We start from the raw sequence: 21,835 nt of genomic DNA on the forward strand, positions 1-21,835 counted from the left end.
ATTTTAGGACTATCCTGAATATTTAGGGTCATTTGAGGGCAGGCTGGGATTAGTGTTTGGCTGTCCTTGCACATTTGCAATTAAGAAGGACCAACAGGAACTTCACGTTGAGAGGTAATTCTCCATGATGTGTCTTGTGAGCAGGGAGGGACACTGGCAATCTTTCTGAACTATCTTTGCAAAGATGCTTTGAAAAACCATGACAGTGCCTCCCTCCTGATCAAAAGGCAAGCATGTTTATGTCCATTATAAAAGATTCAAATTCCCTAAGCTCAGAATTTCCCTCTTATAATACAACCTAGTGCCTGGCCCTCTTCATGGTACCTTATGGGAACTAGGACTTAAAAAACTGGCATAAGAAAATGATGATACTCTAGCTACCACTATTACTATAAATGATACACTGTCCTTTGAGACTTTGACCCAGGAGTCTCATGTCTTCTGCCAGTATCCATGAAACTGTGGCAGGCTAACTTGCTAGCGTGTAACCTAGGGTAAAATCTCAGACTCTTTGCAATTCTTGCTCTCTAAAGGGCCACCCCTAGGAAACACATGGCATTGAAAACAAAAAACAAAAACTGTGGGGTTCTTATCTATATCATCAATTTGAGTCACCCCCAATCAGTATGCCAGAACCACTGTAGAGGTCCAATTTTCAACCAGTTCAGCTAAAGAAATGCCATAATGACTAATGTTCACCAACCAACATCTTGGAATTAGGGTCTGCTTACAAGACCCCAGGAGGATTCCATAGGTGTGAGTTCTAGAGTTCCTTGGGGTACTTAGCTGACCCTACATATAGGGAAGAGGGTGGGAAAGTGCCCTGAAGGATGGAATGGGGACCAGTGACCACGTGGGTCTCAGTATAGGATCAGGTTGCCCCACCTGGATGGTACTGCTGACCTAGCCACCAAGAGGAGAGCTTACACAATTTTGAATTAGGTACTCCAAAGCATGGGGAAAATCTACCACCATCTCTAACAGAGGCCACAATAGAATTCATGCCAAGAACTAGTTGGTAAGTTATAAAATTTTCAATGTTGGGAAATCAGAGAGCCACAGTCAGAATGGTAAAGCCAAAAGAGCACTGGATGTTGAGTTAGAAAAATGCAGCCTGAGTATAGTTCTACTGCTTACTGAATGTGCTTTGTAAGTCATTTAACTTCTCTGAACCTGAGGTCTTTCATCTCTAAAATGAAATGAAATGGGATCAGGATACCCCAACTGGATGGTACTGTTGGCCCAGTTACCAAGAAAGGGGCTTGAAGAATTTCGGAAAAGATACTTCAAAGCATGGAGGCTCTATCATCTCTAACAGAAAGCCACAAGAATAACTGTAATACTAGCCTGGTAGAATTGTTTTGAAGACTGAAAAAGTAAACACACATGAAAATACCCAGCAAACTGGTATTTGGTGATTATTATTGTTGGCCTTCCCATTTCTTTTAAACTATTATTTCATAAGTAAAGAGAATAAAAATAGCTAATGGCATCCATTATGTTATTACTGACTGTTTTAAATATCAAATCACCCTTTCTTGCTTTCGGTGATGGTTGAAGAGATAAAAGTGGTACTGAGTTTGTGGGTGTTTTGCTACATTAAAATCTCTAATCAATTTCATGCCTAACATTCTATGGGGAAGGGAAATCATCATGAGGGTAGAGATGGGAGATGGGTAAAATATTACAAAGCATCAGGTTCCTCAGTTCATTTATGCTATGATTTAGGGCTCCCTATGTGTCTGAGTCTTTGTGACTCAGAAATTCAGGAACTTACTCTTGACATATGTTTGAATATAAAAGAACAGGATTTTTTTTTTTAAAGAAGAGGTGTGGGATCATCTTTGGATCCTTGGTTGCTATTTTGAGTACACAGAAATGAAATCCGATTTCTGTATTTGCTTATGTACACATGAGGAAATGAAATGTCAAGGATGTCCTTTGCACTATTATCTCAAAATACAGTTTCTATTCAAAGGCTATGATGGGTAAACATTATCTAAATTCCTATAGCCTAGCTGGTGATTGTGTGCTAGGCTAGCCCAAAGCACTATTGTGAAACAGAGCTTCTTGTCTTCTTGCCCTGCCAGCTCTCTACCTATATTTTTCCTTTTAAGTCTCCTTTTTCAAAGTTCCATGATGTCCTTAGAGATTTGAAATGAGGAAAACTTCTCATTACAGTAATTTATCTTTTTTACCACCAAACTTAATGATCCTGCATCACAACCCTACAGGACTTTGCAGTATGGTTGTCACTGAATCTGAAAGCAAATTGGAACTAAAGTTTTGATTATGCACAGTGGTGTCATGCATTATTCCTTCAAGATAAGGTGTACAGTTTAACAGCTGCCTGCAATGTGTATCTCAAAATGACGACAGTTAAAATTGTATTCAGATTACCCACAAGAAAGTGCCCTTCTCATTTAACTAAGTTGTGTCCAGGAGAAAAGAAAGAAGCTATGTGCGGAGCACTTCTATATTCTGCAGTTTGGGTTTTTCACTAAATCCATCCACATGCATGGTCTTATTTGAATCACACAATCACCCTGTGGAGGTAGGTTGTTTTAGCATGGGAACCTGAAGCTCAGAGAAGGTAAGTAATTTCTCCTAGAGTCAGAGCTAAGATTCATACTCAGTCAGGCACAGTTCCAAAGCCTTACTTGTTCTTTACAAAAAACAAGAACTACCCCCATCAGAAGAGCAGTTTCACTAAAATGGGAGAAAGCTGGAGTTTAAAGAAATAGTGGAATAATGAGCTGGCCTTTGTAAAAGTGACATCAAAACAGAAACCTTTAGATGGGGAGAAAATCTAAAATATATAAAATATATCTATAGCAAATTTTCTATGATTAAAAAATCCTTTACACAGCAAATCAAGTTTCACAAATGGCAAACTACAAAAATATTTGCAATATTTATGACAATTAACTAGTTAACATCTGTTATATGTAGTTGCTTCAAATCAATATAAAAATTATCCATAAAATGAGAAAAGACAACAGATAATATAACACTGAAATATAAATGGTTAATAAATTTTGAAGAAATCAAATCTACCAGCAATCTAAGAATGTATATCAATAGTTCATCTACTATTCATCCATCATACTGTGTACACACACACACACACACATACACACACTCTCTCTCTCTCTCTCTCTCTCTCTCTTTCACGTCACATTGGTAAAGTGTAAGAAAAAAGTTGGTTTTATATAGTCCTAACAGAAATTCAAATAAACTGTTACAAATTTTGGGGAAGTCATTTTGGCAATATGTTGTAAGGGATTTATTCGAAGCACTTTAGGATGTGTACTAAGATCTATATACTAGCATATGTGCTATAGAATTGTTCATGATAGTACAATCTTTAAAATAATCTAATTGTCTGAAAATAGAAAATTGGTTAAGTGACATGCAGTGTATCTTTAAAACGCAGCTATTAAAAATATAGTTACTGTCAAGGCAATATATTCTCTATATACCGCTTAGAAGAATCAAAACAGAGGGACCTATAATATGATTGCATATGATGGGAGAAAATATATAGAAAGATAGGCACCAAAGTAAAGCCACTGTGATTCATTGATTGGAAAATATATTTTAACATCTCTGAAATCAAGACAAGTCTTACAATCAATGGTGTCTTGGTTTCAATGAAAGTTTGCATACGTCCTCATTTTTTTTTTACACAAATAGGCATCACTTATGTAATTTTAAAAAGAAGAACGGACTCTGAGCATGATATCACAACGCTACTACTACCTGGCTTATGTGTATTTTTTCCACAGGAGGGAGTGGTGAAGGGGAAATGTGCAAAAATAATTGCTGGGGGTAAGGTGGGGAAGGATAGGAAAGAAGTTAACAAGAGAGCTCATCTAGTTAGTCAGGGAATTCAAGGTTCTAAGTCTTCACAAACTGCTACCAAAAACACTTGTAAATGTGATTATAAAAGTATGCTTTGAAAAAATACAGAGCGATAAAGCCAAAAAGATGGAGAAAGAGATGCATATCCCAAATTTCAATAAGGTAAAAAAGATACAGCCTAAAAATGTATCTAATGACCAGAAAGCTTCAACTTTATGGTTGGAAAGATTCTAGGAAGAATAATAGGTTGCCAAGCAGTAAAGAAGGAAGGAAGTCAGTTGGAGTTAGGATGGGGTTATTGGGAGCAATGAAAGAATCCTCATTTTCTTTTTAGATACCATTAGCAGAAAGCCACTCCTAGAATTCCAAGATAATTAGCAGTCCCTCATGATAGCATTTGGAAAAAGACTGAGAAACCTAGAACTGATGACACCATGGCTGGGTATAGTCATAGCTGGATGAGCCACTGTATCTAAAGACTGTTGATTAATGGAAATATGCCAACCAAACTAATTGCCTTGTCTCCTTTCACTGTAAATACCTAATTCATTTCCCACATTACCACTATAATTATCTTTCTAAATCACAGATCTGACCACTGTATATGTTTAACACCTTAGCAGGGCATACAAGGCCCTTTAGCACTGGTTCCTTTGTCGACCTTTTTACCTCAATGCCTATCTCAATAGCCAATAAATGACACTGCAAGCCTTATGTGACCCTTGCTGACACTGTACTCTACACCACGAATGAAATATAGAGCATAGAGACGAATGTAATCCATATGCCAAAAAATCTGGAACCTGGGTAATAAGAAAAAATTGCGGGAAACTAGAGATATTAAAGGAGAATTTCAGACATCAGCAAAGTCACCATGGAAAAGCAGCAGCACATTTGGAAGACAGAAGTAAAGCCCATGTGCAGGTGTTTCAGAAGCGTGTTGTTTTTTTTCTCTATAGCACAAGGATGTTTGAACATATTAGAGTTGCTAAATAACAGGAATACCCAAAAAGACTGTCACAAAAGTCAGAAAGTTTAAGATGACATGAAGAAGCTTTATGAATATCTTTTGGGATTTCCTAAATGTGACTCCCATACTAGGCTGCAGGATGGATGAGGTGACATTTAAGGATGCATATAGTGCTGATGGGCTATAGCCTAGACCTCATGTAGTGGCAGTGTGGCAAGCAACCATCCTAAAAGCCGTGCCTTTCTATTATAGTTAAAAGAATAGCCGTGGGCCAGGTGCAGTGGCTCAAGTCTGTAATCCCATCACTTTGGGAGGCCAAGGCAGGTGGATCACTTGAGGTCAGTAAAATCTATGGAGCCTCTCCCCAGAAAAATATATTTTGCATATAATTTCTGGGAGTTCATGAGCTTCCTGAAACACAGCCATCCATGGGTCTTTGTCCATGGTCTATGAGCCCCAAGTCAAAAACCCCTGAATATAATTAGATTTCACAGGTTCAAATTTGATTTAAATTCCCTCTAGTTTGGATTCCAGCTTGCTTTCCTTTGTCTGGATCTTCTGTTGTGCTATCGTCTGAGTATCTATATGACCAGAAAGACTGGCTCTAGTAATCACTGAAAGAATATTCAGTTCTTAGAAAGGAAAATATTTCCAAGGATACTACTGGTCTGTTGTCAGTTACAGTAGACTGCCATGGATTGCAGGTATGTGGCATAACAATGCTTTCTACTGAACTAGCTCCCCTTTCACTTCTGGGGCCCCATGTTGCCTTTCAAGCTAGTTGCAAAGAAGGGAAAATGGAAAAACCAGGGGAATGTAACTTAAGGTAAGTCCTGAAGCAATTCATGGCACTGCTTAAAAGAAGTCCATACCTTCTGAGGTCCAATCCAAACACCACTCTAAGACAAGGCCATCTGCCTGGTATGCACCATGAAAAATTTTTGTATTAGGCTTATCCACGCCCTTGTGTGAAGTCACCCTGAAAACAAACCTTCACAGATCAGAGAGCCAGGATACAAACAAATGGGAAGATACTGCCCATGGATATCAATGACACAGCTCAACTGAAGCTGAAAAGGAAAGACAAGAGAGAACTACCAGAGGGAGCAGTGCTTGCACAAGGGACATGAATACTTTGGTGGGGATGGAGAGGGAGTGCCTGAGAAGGGCAATAGTGAGCTGTGTTATGAGATTTTAGGACACTATATTTAGGTAGCAGAGAGCCTGAGCTAAATGCTTTTATTCCAAAGTGATTTTCATCAAGAATGCACAAAATTTAATAAGAGACAGGGAATAAGAAGCTTAGAAGGCTTCTGTCAGTCAGTCAATCAGAAAAACAATTATCTAGGAACTCTTTCCATAAGGTAGCTGTGCTAGGCACTGTACAGCCTGAATAGCTCATTAAAGCACCTGTCAGAGGGTCCTCATTCCTTACATAGTTGGCTAGAACTGTGCCCCAAAAACCTATTTTGGTCCCAATTACCAATTTTCAGGGGAATAGAAATAAAACTACTTTGTTACATTTGATAAAATATTGTAATGTAATAAAGAATAATATTGACCTCCTTATTGCTTTTGGACAGTAAATACAAGACTACTCCTTAACAATCTCTGTCGTTTGCGAAGGAACTCCCAAGTACCATGTTCCAGAAGCTCTCTCTGTGTGACTTTATCATAGCATTTCCCCCACTGTACTGAAAGCAGGCATCTACTGGTGTCTCTTGGTAGAATGTAATCTTCAGGAGGGCAGGGCCAGGTCTTGTTTCTAAATCCTCAGAGCTGGCATGGGGCCTCGCCTGTACTGAGTACAGCAGGTCCTGGAATAATGTGGTGTCTTTATAGTGCTGATGAGAAAAAAAATTGATTCCTGACTGGAGCCACTGTCTGTGTGAAGTGTTCTCCCCATGTCTGTATGGGTTTCTCCAGGTACTCTGGTTTCCTCCCATGTACCAAAGATGTTACCATTAGGTGAAAGGGTGTGTCTACATGGTCCGTTTGTGTGCGTGTGTGTGCGCGTGTGCGCGCACTGTGATAAGATGGAATCCTCTCCAGGCCTTGAGCTGTTGGGGTAGGATCCAGCCACCCTCAATCTTGAACTTAAACAATTGGGAAAATAATTTTTGTATTTGCTTTTAATAATCTTTCTTAAATGTACATAAGCTCACATTCACTTCAATGTTTAATGTTAAGTGTTTGAGATCTTTATTTGGAAGTTTGATGATGTTTTTCTGACCAGAAATATGCCCTAGGAACTTAATTCTTGTTTTATCAATTAGCTTTTGGTAAAATTGGTTTTGTTACACATCATGTCGCTTAGAGTTGCAGTTTCCAAGAACCTATCAAGGCCATTAAGTGAGGACAGAGTGTACTCAGAGAATCACAAATGCTGACCATCTGAGTCATTTTCTTAGGTGGGAGCACTAAGCTATGCTTTTCACTGTCTAGCATGCAGTCCCTCAATTGAGTGCCATCTCATTTAAGAAGGACAGGCTGCAGAAAGGTGCAATTAAAACAAATTAAGATGATCCTAACATCTATTGCTGTAGTGTTAGTAGTATCAGGTTCTCTTTTTTTTTTTTTTTTTTTTTTTTTTTTTTTTTTTTTTTTTGAGACGGAGTCTCGCTCTGTAGCCCGGGCTGGAGTGCAGTGGCACGATCTCTGCTCACTGCAAGCTCTGCCTCCCGGGTTCATGCCATTCTCCTGCCTCAGACTCCTGAGTAGCTAGGACTACAGGCACTTGCCACCATGCCCGGCTAGTTTTTTTTTATTTTTAGTAGAGACAGGGTGTCACCATGTAAGCCAGGATGGTCTCGATCTCCTGACCTCGTGATCTGTCCGCCTCAGTCTCCCAAAGGGCTGGGATTATAGGCATGAGCCACCGCGCCCGGCCCGCAATGCTTTTTAAAAATTTGCAGCCAATCTATATTTTTTTCATTTATTTCTTCCTTTCCTCCCTTCCTCCCTTTCTCTCTCTCTCTCTCTCTCTCTCTCTCTCTCTCTCTCTTTTTTTTTTCTCACTCTGTCACAAAGGCTGGAATGCAGTGGCATGACTACGGTTCAGGTCACTGTAACCTCTGCCTCCCAGGTTCAAGGATTTCTCCTGCCTCAGCCTTCCAAGTAGCTGGGATTACAGGTGCATGTCACCATACCTGGCTAATTTTTTTGTATTTTTAGTAGAAAAGGGGATTCATCATGTTGGCCAGGCTGGTCTTGAGCTCCTGGCTTCAAGTGATCCACCCACCTTGACCTCCCAAACTGCTGGGGCTCCCACAGGCGTGAGCCATTGAGGGACTGGCCTCATTTCTAATTTCGTCATTTGAATGTGTTCCCACTAAAAATATGCTCAGCTCCTCAGAGAGGCCTTTCCTGCCCATCTCACCTCAATAGGCCACCCTCTGTTAATATCCATATCAGTACCCTTATTGTTTCCCTGTCTGTATTTACGTTGCTGACTTTCCGTGTTTTTTTTTTTTTTTTTTTTTACTGTTGTTGGACTTTCATCAAGAGAATGTAAATCTATGAGGGCACAGAACATGTTTGTGTAATGCACATTTCTATCTCTGGATCTAACCTAGTGCCTGACATGCAATAAGTACTCAATAAATATCTGTTGAGTAGAATAAATGGAATTCTTTGAGATTGTACTTTGCAAGTAATTTAGTAGAAGAGTAGTTTGTTGAGATCCTACAGAAAAGCAAAGATGGTTTAGTTGGCCAAGTAATTTTGAGCAATGCCTAATACTATCTTCCTTCTGGAATACTCATATATCCAAGGCTCTGAGAACTCTTGCAAGAAAGAAACCATTGAATAGTACTTAGCTTCGTGTGTCCTAAACTTATATGACCAAAAAGTCTTTTTAAAAGAAATATCTAATAACATTCTGTGGAATGTATTCTAAAGCGCACACCTTGGGAAACAGCTTTAAGCACGAAATAAGATCCTGGACCATTACCCCAGAGATGGTGGTAGACATCTTTCGATCTTTTTCTATACTTACTGAAAGGCCAAAGACAGCTTCTCTGATCACTCAAGAAAGGAAGAGAAGCTTATTCTCACTAAGTGGTCACTTTCATTGACAACCTCTCCCAATTCCTGCAAATTATGGATTCTTACCTCTTTTTAAATAGCTCCCATCACCATGCAGCATCAAAATGCTCTGGAAAGCATAGCTGGCATAATATTGGGTCTACTTAAAAGGGAAGCCTCTAAGCAACTGGTTTCAACTTCAAATCAGTGCTATTGGCACAGTGTTAAATTTAAGATGGCTTATTTTTTCATTTGAGTTTAATTATTAATTAGCATAAAAATTTCTAACCAAAAGCACTTGTTTTACAAAAGCATCTCCCAGAGTCTTTATTGAAGTAAGTTACTTTCAAATGAGAGCATCAGGATATTCAGGTATATCTCACCATCATTTTGAGGTGTGAGGTAAGTAATGCATCATCAACAATGATTAAAGTACAGAAGTTTGTGACTCACTTTTAAAAAATCAGTGCTATTTGAATGTCATCCCTATAACAGCATCACTCTCCCTCACCTGCATTCCAATATAGTTTCTAAAATGTGAGAGGAAGAGGTGGACTAGTTCATCTTGAGATGATATGTCTGTGATATGTGCCTATTACTAATATTCTATTAATAGTATAACTGATTTTTAATTTATTCCTGAGCAGAAACAAGAAAGGAAAAAAATGAAAAGGGATTGCAAAATCTGGGGCGGCCCCTGGTCATGTATCCTACTTGTGCATAAACCATCTGCCGTCTAGACCATGACTGAAAGCAACTGACAGAAAAAGTGAGCCTTATTAGTCCACTTAATATATGCTTCAATTTAAAGGAAAATATATATTTTCACATAGCTCTTAAAGATTCAAAGAACTGTACAAAGCAAGGTGAGCTTATGTGGTACTTAATGAAAATTTTCTGGTATTGAGTATATAGCGGGGAGAGGTGGTGGTGGCTCTGAACCGATTCCCAAAAGTTACCAGTTCTCTATGAAGAGTGACAGTAAATAGACTGCCCTAATTTTGCCAGAAAGCAATACAGAGCTGTTCTCTATGTAGGAAATATAAATGTGTGTTGCATTTGCACCCATTTCAAATGCTTGGTTTATAACAGCTTGTTTTGAGGTCACAAAAGTGAAAGCCATCAACCACAGCAGATCATAGGTCAATCTTTAACAAACATTTAACAAATCACAAATAAAGTTTGAATCTTTGTGGAAACGTGAAATGGATGAAAGATTCATGTAACCTCTAACTTCTGGTCAGGCATTCTTTGCATGCACTTTTAAAAAGTCCATTTCAATATCAGGCTAGAGTTAAAGGAAACCCTCCTGCTTATGGCACTTCCAAGGTGAAAATAAAACATTCTGATAAAGCTCATAGCCTTGAGGAAAATTTCAAGTGGCTTATTGCCTTAGTTTTCTCTTATTTCACTTACTCATTATCAGACAGAATTGAAGGACAGATTCTGCCTTTTGCTCTACAGGCTAACTTCTTCTATTCTCTGTGGAGACCATAGTTGGTGACTTGAGTATTCTGCTACCCATTTTTCTGTGTAACCCTTGATTTAATGGACTCGAGATCTGCAAAGCACATTCCATGAAAGAAGTCTGTACATCGGCTGATGGGATGTGTGGGTGTGCACGAATTATGCAAAGAGAAAAGTTACTCTTCTGCATGCAATGAACCAAATTATCCCCATTCCTTTGCAGAAGAGTTTTTTTCTTCTTCTTCTTTTTCTTTCTCTTCACAGCTTGAATAATGTTTAGTTGGGATTTCAGGTTTTTCTGGTTTTCAGTAGGATCCGACAGGTGTGGGAAAGGGCCACATGCCCACAGTCAGGGCATCACTTATGAGATCCCTGCCTCTCCTCACATGCATTTATCTATGGCTATGGGTGTCTTGTCACTGGCCCTGATGCCACAGTAGGACTCATAAAACTGGCAACGTTAAGACCAAAATAATGTCATTTAGTGTCTAGGGGGAGGTTACAAAGAGGATTAGAGGCAGGCAGGCAAGCAGGGTATATTAAATAAGTCCATGACTAACAGAGTGTGACAGAAAAGGGTTTTATTCTTTTCAACAAAACAATTCCCTAGGACTAGGACCATTACTCCACTGTGCCTTTATCACCTTGGGATTTTTATGGTTGTTTTGATTAATTCGCATTTTTGTAAAGGCTTTTTTGAAATGATGCCAGTTTTCAATTTTTAATTAAAGTCGTAAATAATCTTAATTCTGCCTTAAAAGGTTTATTGTTTCTTTTTTTTTTTTTTTATTGCTGCCAGGAAATATTTCAAATACCAAGTCCTGATGCGAGTGAGCAATTAGAATCTCTCCAAGGTCTAGTAACAACATTGTACCATGTAAATATTACACACTGGTATATCAGCACAAGATTTGGAAATATGGATTGACTAGTTTCTGGTTTATTAGCAACTGCTTCTCCTGGGAGTGACATTTCCTTTTTTTGTTGGATGGAGCAACTTTCATCATTTTAATTTCCACAAATTAATCCATCATGGATTCATAAAGAATTTTAAAATCTTTGGACAAAAGACAGGCTAAAATCGGAAAGTAAACACTGCAAACTTATCACTAAGGGCTGCGCAATGCAAGTCAACAAGTCAATGAAATCCAATTCAACCACTTGCAGAAAACAGTGAACATCAAAAGCTAAGCCATTTGAGAGACAGGGTCTTCTTTTACATAAGACAAAATTAAGATAACACTGCAATATTTGACATGAGATTACAATACTGCTCCTTGAAAGTGCACCCTTGTTTATTTAGATTGCTTGTTAAATGGTGTCTGCAAATTGTCAGTAAAATAATATTTTGTAGTCTCAAGATCTGGTTTTCTTTTTTCAGTTAGTGCTTCAATAATCTCTCACACAATCGAAACTATTCTTTCTTTATACAGAGGCTGAAACAAATCAAGTTTGAACAGGAAAAACCATTAATAATTCCTGAAAATATCCCATTACATTTCCAAATCTGTCAACCTAGGTTACCTTCTTAACTTGAACATTACAGTGTTGCTTATTTGTCTAGATAGGGGACTGATACTCTTTCACGTCCATGACAATTGTTAATCTCTACAAGGGTATTCTCTGATGTTAATGACAGATTCACTATTACAATAAAACCTTACACATTTGGACAACTTGGAGGCAGAAAATGATCAGATTCAGGGGGAAGAAAACCCCCTCATCTAGAAGGTGTTTTTTTTTTTTTTTTTTTTACTAATTCAAATTTATAAGGTATATATAGATGATAACAAAACAACAGACAGTGGTCCTGCTGAAAGTAGTTAATACCATGCAAAAAGGGTGTGTTAAGAAGATTAAGCACGTGCTTTCTCACTTTATTTACATTATTAATTAACTTAGCAGTTCCTTTGCTTTTCTGAAACACAAGAGCAAATCCAGTGTCTGTCTAATGATCACAGATATCAATTTACTGGGATTCCAATTAAAGAAATTTAACTATATTTCTAGGGGAAAATGATTTTAACAATTAACTTACAAGAGTGGGTTTGTATGCAATTAAGACTATCTGTCAAACCCCCTGACTGAGCATTTTTCTAACTCTCAAGGAAAAGGTCAAATTCTTCCCATATATGCACCCTTGGCTGGCACTGTGCTAACACTTCTCAAGGAAGAAAAAAAAAAATCTCAAGTAACAAGAAGACTACAGAGCATTTCCCAACATAAAAGTGTTAAATCCCTATAAACCATGAAAGAATGCAAAATTTCTCAGTAGAAGCCATGGTGACCTGAAAACCCTTGCCATGGGGTTCAATCACTTGAAATACGTTGAGTCTTAAACTGCCCTTAAATTTGTTATAAAGGGCCCTTAAATGAATCAAGAACCCATCTCAATACCAATAAAACACTCAAAAAGCCAAGGTCAGCTCAACATGTTTTCTGCCATGAATAGAAGATACTCATTGATCCAAAAATGTAAAAACTTAGTTATTAGGAAATGCCTTGAAAGGTAGTAAACTCTCTGTCTCTGGAAGGGTTGAAGCACGGTGCAGTCAACCCCTTGCTAGACATCTTACGGAGTTAGGAGAGCAAGCCAGGTGGACTGGCTGGTTGGTCTCTAACATTTCTTCCAAATCTGAGATATTATGATTTTTATGAACTTTGAAAATGCATTAACCCCTCATTAATGTCAAAGTGATTTTAAGTTCAATTCCTTTTTCAGATTTTCATACAAATTCAGAAATCTGCTTTTTCTCTAAGCGTAAAGAATGCTCTCTACTTGTCCTAGAGACTTACTTACCTTCTTCATTAGAGCTTCACGATTTTGGCTAATTGATATTTTATTAGCCAAAAAAAAAGTACTTATTTCCAGAAGGATTTCTGTGGTGTTGTTTTTCCCAATTCAATTATGTTTAGCTATCTGAACTTAACTTCCACAAAAGCTTTTTGTTGCTTTCCAGTTTAAGGGAACTTCCTTACTTTTCTCTGATTCCTATTATACAAGCCTTCCCCAGAAATTCGCATAGCTATATCAGCTATGCAAACCGTAGCCTCGCTGTTACTTCATGGGAGACTTACCTCCTCAAATGGTCTAAAGCAGGTTACACCATGAGAAGTATAAGAATTTCAAGTGCCCTGCAGAAGCTTCGTGTACTACAAGAATAATTTGAACATGCTTTTCCCGACTAGAAGATTCTCTTTTAAAATTACCTTTTTCCTTGCTTGTTGATCTTTGGAAGAATGTGCCTTCACATGCTTTCTTAGGGAACTTGGGTCTGTGTAGCGTTTGGTACATCCTGGAATTTGACAAGCATAAGGTTTCTAAATGAGAAAGAAAGAAAGAAACAGCTGTGGTTAAATCTTAAAGGTAACTGGGGAATGTTTCACTCAAAGACTATTGACTTCAGAGCATGAGCTGTTACCAATTCACTGATGTGAAATGCTAGCTAATACTCATGCATTTTAATTACAAAGTCTAGTAACTTTGCATGATGGTTAAGATAAGGGTAAACTTTCAAGAAACAAAGAGATGCCCTATCCTTGATGATTTCTAAGAGATTGCTTTAGTGTACACTCTAACCACAAAACCGCTTGTGGCACTTTTTAATGTGGAAATTATTAGTAAGCATCTCTAGTCATACTTACAGTTATGTTTCCCTGAGAATAATCTTTGGTACTGTCAGAAACTAGTAAACACAATTCTTTAAGGGTTCAGGTAAAGAAGCTGTAGTAAAGTCCAGAAAAAAACTGGGTATTTTTCAGAAGAAACCTGATTCAGAAGAGAAAGGGAGAGAATTAAGAAGAGAAAATTAGTGTAAAGTGAGTAAGAGACAGTAGGTTTCAAACAGACACGTGAAAAATCATCCAGAGAAGCATTAATATTATTAGTTGCAGAGGTGTCCTAGTGTTGAGCCTGACTTAAGTGAATAAGCTCTTGGCTGAGTGCAATCAGAACACACATTTTGGCTATTTCAATTCCCCCATGCTCCTGGGAGATGTGAGGTATGGTGCTTAAGGCTGAGTCTAGGCTCTTTTTTTTTTTTTTTTTTTAGATGTTGTTTTGTTATTGTTGCTCAGGCTGGAGTACAGTGATGAAATCTCGGCTCACTGCAACCTCTGCCTCCTGGGTTCAAGTGATTCCCCTGCCTCAGCCTCCTGAGTAGCAGGGATTAAAGGTGTGCACCACCATGCCTGGCATTTTTAAATTTTTGTACCCCTCGTGCTCGGTACATAATAGAAATGAATGAATAACAGCAGCTCACACCCATTCACATTTCAGCACTTATTCCTACTGTTATGACCCTTAAACTTATCAAAGGTTTGTGGCTATGACTCTTCAGTTGTGAGATAAATCAAAATCTTCTGCTTTTCAAGAAATGAAAATTTAAAATCACAGGATTAACTGTGTTTATAACATATATTAATAGTAACTGATCTGCTTAGAGTCTCATCAAGTAAGGTATTAGAGCTGTGCTTGTATGATGTGAAATGTAAGGAACAGACCTGAAACCCTGTCTCAGGATTCTTGCTCTAGAAACTTGTTATAATAAAATAATAATAATCATCATCATCTGACTAATTTGATTTTATTGTTGCTTCTGTTTTTATGTACATGTGTGTCATTCTGTGAGGCAACAAATAAGTGGATTACATTATTTGACCTGCTAGAAGCCATATTTATGGTTCACTCCTTTTTTGTGTGTCATTTTTGATTCTAAGAACAAGGTTAAATCATGAATATATAATTTAATTTGACATACCAAACTTGAATTCTATGTTTGATATCTGCTGTGTTCATTGACTGACTGACTGACTGTCTGGTTGGTTGAATCACTCAAAAGTATGCTTCTGGGATGTGCTCGGCACTGGGTTTCAGATTAGGGATCTAAAAGTGAACAATGGATAAAGCAGGTTCTCGATATCTCATGGTTTCTACAAAACAGTGAGATTATTGGCTAAAGTCACTTGCCAGTTAGTTTCTACTGAGTAAGCAAAGATTTTCTTTAACTTGGGAATCTTTTCTGAATTCGCATAGCCTTCTTGCACTAGCCTTCCCCACCCTGCCCTGTCTTCAGGAGCACAACTAGCTAAGATCTTTACTGGCAATCCCATTGTAAAAGCTTATGCTTTGAGCATTAGAGGAGATGTTACATGTACAAAAGACTTGATGACTATTAACAAATTATATACACTGATGCCATTATTATTACCATGATCACTACAATTTAGGTTGGTAATGTCATTTTCTATTTGAATTTTTTTTTTTTTTTTTTTTTTTTTTTGAGACAAAGTATCACTCTGTCGTCTAGGCTGGAGTGCAATGGCACGATCTCGGCTCACCGCAACCTCCGCCTCGCGGGTTCAAGAGATACTCCTGCCTCAGCCTCCCAGGTAGTTGGGATTACAGGTATGCACCACCATGCCTAGCTAATTTTGTGTTTTTAGTAGAGATGGGGTTTCGCCATGTTGGCCAGGCTGGTCTTGAACTCCTGACCTCAGGTGATCCACCCACGTCGGCCTTCCAAAGTGCTGAGATTATAGACGTGAGCCACCATGCCCGGTTTTCTATTTGATTTTGAGATGTTCTTGGAGAAAGCTTGACTACACACTCACTGTTCCTCTCAGCTGACCTTCACTTTCTTCTCTTGTTGTCAGCCACCAGGGAGGGACTGGTATGCCAAAATAGCAATGTCAGGGACTGATCTAAGTAGTACTGCTGCACCCGTCATTTTATCTCAGGTTATCTAAGCTTTAACTAGCATGCTACACTTCATCCAACTATATATTTTGTTATTTTCCACCTGTACTGTACAATTACTTTCCCTGTCTAGATATTAAGATGCTAATAAAGAAATTAATTAATATAACTATTAAGGGTTAGAATTAGGAACTCAGTAATCTTTATGGGAAAACCATTTTTTCTACAAATAAGGAATCCACTTAGTTGAAGAAAGATACTTTATCCAAAATTCTGACAATATTAGCATAAGGAGTGCTTAATGAAAGGGAACAAGGACCTAAATTTAAATAATAAATTCTTCAAGCAAGTACAGTTTGTTTTTAAAGTCAAGTGTGTGGTTTCTATAGGATTTTAAAAGAGCTTACTGATTTGTTAAATGTAGTAAAAGTTTAAACAGGAGCTAGTTTGGAGCTTAAAGGAAAGGAAAAAATGATGCCTTTTAGAAAATATTTAATAGAGAAATAATTTTTCCAAAACCAAAACAAGAATAGCTGCAGTTTTAAAAGCGTACTTGCATTAACAAAAATCGCGGAAATCACTGTATTAGGTAGTTTTCCAATGTTTTTTTTAAAAGATATATTTTTATTCCAAAATGATTTCTGAAAATGCTCTTAGTTTGATTAGCTAAAATTAGCTCCAAGCAAAGGAGGCCAGTGCGACACCATAACACTTAGCCTCACAATAGCTCTTTCTAACTACAGATAACTAGGTGGAGTAGAAGCAATTTCTCAAGACAGTCTTGTCTCATAAATGTTCATTCTCCCATGATAAAGATTAATGACAAATTGGAAAATTTGTTTGATCCCACCAAGAGCATTTTAGGCACAACAAAATAGGGCATTTTAACACAATTTATTCTTTTTTTTTCTTTTTCTACTTAGAAAAATCCCACTATTCACCACATTTATTCATAGTATTCTATTTTATTGGCCCTAAAATCACTGAATTCAGGTAGAGTAGAAACTGGGTCCATCCTACACCCATGCTGCTCTAACTATATTTGAAATATTTACTAGGCAAACCATCACATTTATGCATATTCGGGGATAATTCTGTTTAGAAAGGTTATGTGACATATAGCTAAAATGACTTCTATGAATATGACTAATAGAGACTAATATAAAATTTAACAAATATGTCAACTATAACATCAGAAGGATCTTAAATATGTATGAGAAGGTGTGTAGAAATAACAGTATCTTTTCAAAATTCAAACTCTAGTGTAGTTTAATAATAGACATCAGAATGTTAACACCAAAAAAGTACTGTCATGAATACATTATTTGCAAGAATGTGGGATAAGAGATCTATGATGTGTATAATACACTTATCCTGATGGCTTTGTTAAGCAAAGTGAAATTACATAGAGTCTACCTGGCCTAGTATAAGGAAAATGGCATCAAAACCTGGGAAATGCAAAGGAGGGCTATCAACGTAATTGAGAAAATAAAAGACAAGAATCATAGAAAAGGCATTTGGGAATGAGCAAAATGTTGTAGCATTAAGGGAGTTAAGGGTGTAATAATGAAAATCAATTGTTCTCATAGGGTTGATGTCAAAGAATATGCGGCTGTTAACAGATAGAAAGCATGAGGAAACTGAACTCTTGGGAAAGATTCGCTGTTTCTTCTTAGATTAGTTGAAGGTGAAAATACCAGGTGGTTTCTAAAGCAAAGGGCCAAATTCACTCTTGAAAATCATTCCAGCCGCAAAGTTTTATGTCAAGAGGAAAAGAACCAGGGTAGAAAAAAACAAAGAAAAACAAACAAAAACTGCTTCATATTGCTAGCAATAGCATACATTACCAACTTGATATCTGAATACTGATTTTAATGCCGTCTCTACTGATCACTCTCTGTACTAAAATCCACTACATGACAGCCCCTAAACTGCTTTTGCTTTGTACACAGTGGTGACCAAGTCACCCTTTTGTCCCAGGAGGTTGTAATATTTAGAATAACCTGCTACTACAGAAAAATGGAACAGCCAAATAGGGCCCCATCTGGCCTTTTACCAGGCTCCACTGCTGCCCTTGGCATTGTCCCTGTAACCTGCAGACCATAAAGCAAACACTTCACCAGCCCACTATCAAGCAGGCACTTCCTCACACCAGGTTCTGGGTTGGAAACTGGAAAGCTCCTGCCATTCTTACAGTGTCCAGATGCGTCCGCTGGTGTTTGGCGCGGTCGCTGGAGTTACTGAAGGCCTTCTGACAACCCGGATGCTGGCACAAATACGGCTTCTCGCCTGTGTGGCTCCGCAAGTGGATCTTGAGATTTTCAAGCCTTGAAAAGGCCTTCTTGCAACCTTCAAACTGCAAAAGAAAACAATTTTGGTTGTTGAGAAGAACCCTGGATATTTGAGTCTGGGGACAGGAAAAGAAAATGTCCTTAGTTTGTACTTTGGTGAAAATGATAAAATAAAATCAAATCCAAACATTAATAAATATTGCTCCTAAAAATATCCAAATGTTTATGTGAACTGCATTTTTCCACTGAATATACATGCCACTTTCTGTACCAGATTTGGGTCCCAAACTGATTTCTGTGATTACTTATGTCAGAGAAAATTCACTGTGAGCCATCTGGCTCTGTTAATAAAAATACAGTAATGTGTGTCTTAAAGATTTATTAAAAATTAACACACTTTTCCATTTCCAAATTGGCCTAAATTGAAGGAACTGGAAAAGAAGAAACTTTCTGACAACTAATAAATTAATAAGAAAAAATCAGAGTGATATATGAGAAAAGGAGAATTGAAGATCTGAGAGTCCAGGATGAAAAGACATGCGTGCACTAGATCAATATGATCATATATTTCCTTAAGTATATTTGTAAGTTTTTCCAACCCTCAAAAGAGTGACCATGTTAATATATATGGTAATGACAAGGCTAATGAGATCAAGTTTTTAACACACTTTTATAAAGGGAGCTAAATAGTGCAAAATCATTTTCCAAATAAATACTTTAATCTTTTTTTACTTTTAGACATTTTGTTATCTAATTCATGAGGAAAAGAAGATAAAAGACTTAAGATTTCAATAAATGTGTCACTGGTTTGTCAATAGTATTTATTGACGGTAATATTTACTCAATGTCTTCTGGGGCCAAAATATCAGCTACTATTAATAGGGTCAAAGTGATTCCAATCCTTGAAGTAACAATCTAATAAAGAAAACGTGTTAGAGAAAGCCTATAAATGAAGCATAAAGGTAAGATGGGGATTTATCTTTTAACTCTCTCTTCGATGCTAAGTCCCAGAATATTTATGTTACTTAGACAGTTTTAATCCCATTTGAGTTCTCACTGGAAGGGAAACGGAGAAATATGGAAAACCTACTGGAATGAAGCATAATACATTTAGAGCAATTAAGAAGCCTCACTTCTTATAGAGAAATGCAGTGGGGTGAGGGTGTGTACGAAAGGAAGGTAAGTTCCAGATGGTTCCCATTCAAAATTAGCAGGTATAACTTAACCTTGCTGCAAGAAGTTTTATAAAACTCTTTGGCTCTCTTACTTACGATAATAGATGGTAGAGGACATTGTTCACAACAGAATGATCTAGAGCCAGCCAGGTTTTGGTTATTTGAATTCTCATCTTTAGGTAAAGGATGAACTAAGTAAAAAAAATAATTAAACATGTCATAACTCCATCTATTTAAATTGTCCAGATTTTGCATGCTGGAGTATTTTAAGAAATTTATGAAAGTTGTACTTATTTTTGATTGAGAGTTATACATGTTTCACAGACATATGTTGGTTTATTTCAATTTTGATATTTTGCTTAAAATAATTTTGGTGTTTTCCTGATTTCTATTTCACATAAAAATAAATTTAGCCTGAGCAGAAGATGAATGCTGACGAAGCCAACTACTTTTTCAGCAGAGTGAAAGGAAACGTCACTAGAGGGAGAGAGGAGTTAAGGGGCTCATTTCTGCAGCTTTTCAAGTGACTCTCAAATTTAAGAATAAAGGGGCTAAAAAATTAAGCCCCAACTCATAGCTAAGAGGCCTCTGCTGACCAAACCTCTGTTTTTAGGGTTCTCTTTGAATGACGACTCAGAGAAAACTCTTGGAGCTCAGTTTATTTGACTTGGAATCACCTGGTGGACCACACTTAGGTCTGAAATGAGCTTGCGGTTTTAGACACGCCAAGTCTGTAGCCTAGTTCCTAGCAAGGCTCTTTTGTAGGGTGGATTCCATTTTGGGGCCAGCTCCAGGGGCACGTACCCAAACCTGAGTAGGCCCCATATCCACTCTGTTCCACAGTCGCCTGAGATCTTGGTCTGAGAGAAAGCTGCATTGTTTTAGCACCAGGATGAGAGTGAATAACTACTTTAGAATAAGATTAATGAGGTTTCTGTGAGTACAGGATAAAACAACATCCCTAGTTCTACCATAAAGGGATTAGAAAGATCCAAGACATGTCCCTGACTAATTCAAACTGTTCACTTGATAAGACATAAACTATATGTAAGAATACCATTTCCAAGTCTTTCCAGTTAAATGTCCACTTAAATATTCAGTTAAAACTCAACTAATTGCTGTTATTACTCTTAACAGAAGCAATAATCAAAGACCAAAGGGCTTACTGGATTCCAAGCAAATCAGTGCAAAATGAACAATATCTCAGAACATCCTGACCATTTTCAAATAGCAAGGACAGAGGAAAATACAGGCATCTGGACTGAAAATTACAACAAAAAGATTATCTGTAAAATAATCAAAATCCAGTTGATATCAGATGATGTTTCCTCTGTAACAAGAAAGGGCAGAAGACAACAGAATACCATTACAGTATTCTTAAGGGAAAAGTTTATGAATGAAGGGTTTGACCTCATTATGTTGTATGAATAAAGGCAGAAGAAGAAAGGCAATTTCATGTAGTCAGGGGCTCATAACATATACCCCCAACTCACTCTTGTTGAAGAATTCACTTGCAGGAACCATAGAACCCAAGACCAGTAAAATCACACACTAAAGGATTAATAAATGCCTTGGTGAGGCACCAAATATCCAGCTCCTTACAGGAGTGTGCAGGGCACCACACCTGAATGAACTTGTCACATTGACAATTCTGCCGAAAGAGAAAGGAGGTGCTATTCATTTCTCTAATGGTGTCTGGATGAAACTTGAAAGCAAACAATTTTATCCTGAATCATTATCATTTATTATGGGAACAACCCTGTAATTCATCACAAGAATTTCCTCTCCCTCAGGCAGTTTTACCCCTAGATTTATAAGTTCAATTAAATGCAAATGCATTAAAAATAAAACAACATTTAGGTAGGCTTATAAAAGACTGTTATAAAATATACCAAAATTAGATTCTTTGACTGTTCGGGCAAATGGATGCCTTTTATCCTTCTTATTTTTTTCATGTTTTCCAAATCTTTAATGAGGAAGCAAGTCTCACCTTGTAAACTGACATCTACGCTTAGGGAAGCATGGAACATTAGGAGTGTTTCCTTGGGTTTGGCCAGATGCTTTCTCATCGAGGTTCCTAAAGTTCAAGCCCATCCTGAGATCCAAGGTCCAAATCATTAACTGACTGCTTGTGTCACTGTCACTGGACAACTCCTACCCAAATTGAACAATATCCTATTTTCAGATCTTCTGCTTCCTGGACAAACTATAGAACCATGAGCCCAGGACTCAGTGACACATGACTGAATGATCAGGCCAGAGTTTGCCCGAGGTTCAAAAACAGACTACGAACAGGAAAACAAGAGAAACACTAACCAACAAGCAAACTCTCAGAATCCAAGGG

General features: G+C 37.6%; 1 protein-coding gene across 3 annotated transcripts in view; it reads right to left on the reverse strand.

Moving 5' to 3' along the window:
• GLIS3 (GLIS family zinc finger 3) overlaps positions 1-21,835 on the reverse strand; it is a 347,077-nt gene that overhangs the window by 93,143 nt on the left and 232,099 nt on the right. For all 3 annotated transcript variants that reach the window (XM_017884258.1, XM_017884259.1, XM_017884260.1), the window contains 2 exons: positions 18,220-18,381; positions 13,538-13,648 (listed from right to left, as the gene is read on the reverse strand). In XM_017884258.1, coding sequence (XP_017739747.1) covers positions 13,538-13,648; positions 18,220-18,381 — 273 coding nt within the window. The remainder of the gene's footprint in view (positions 1-13,537; positions 13,649-18,219; positions 18,382-21,835) is intronic.

Source organism: Rhinopithecus bieti, unplaced genomic scaffold, assembly GCF_001698545.2.
Source record: "Rhinopithecus bieti isolate Rb0 unplaced genomic scaffold, ASM169854v2 scaffold_14741, whole genome shotgun sequence".
NCBI classification, from domain to species: Eukaryota; Metazoa; Chordata; class Mammalia; order Primates; family Cercopithecidae; genus Rhinopithecus; species Rhinopithecus bieti.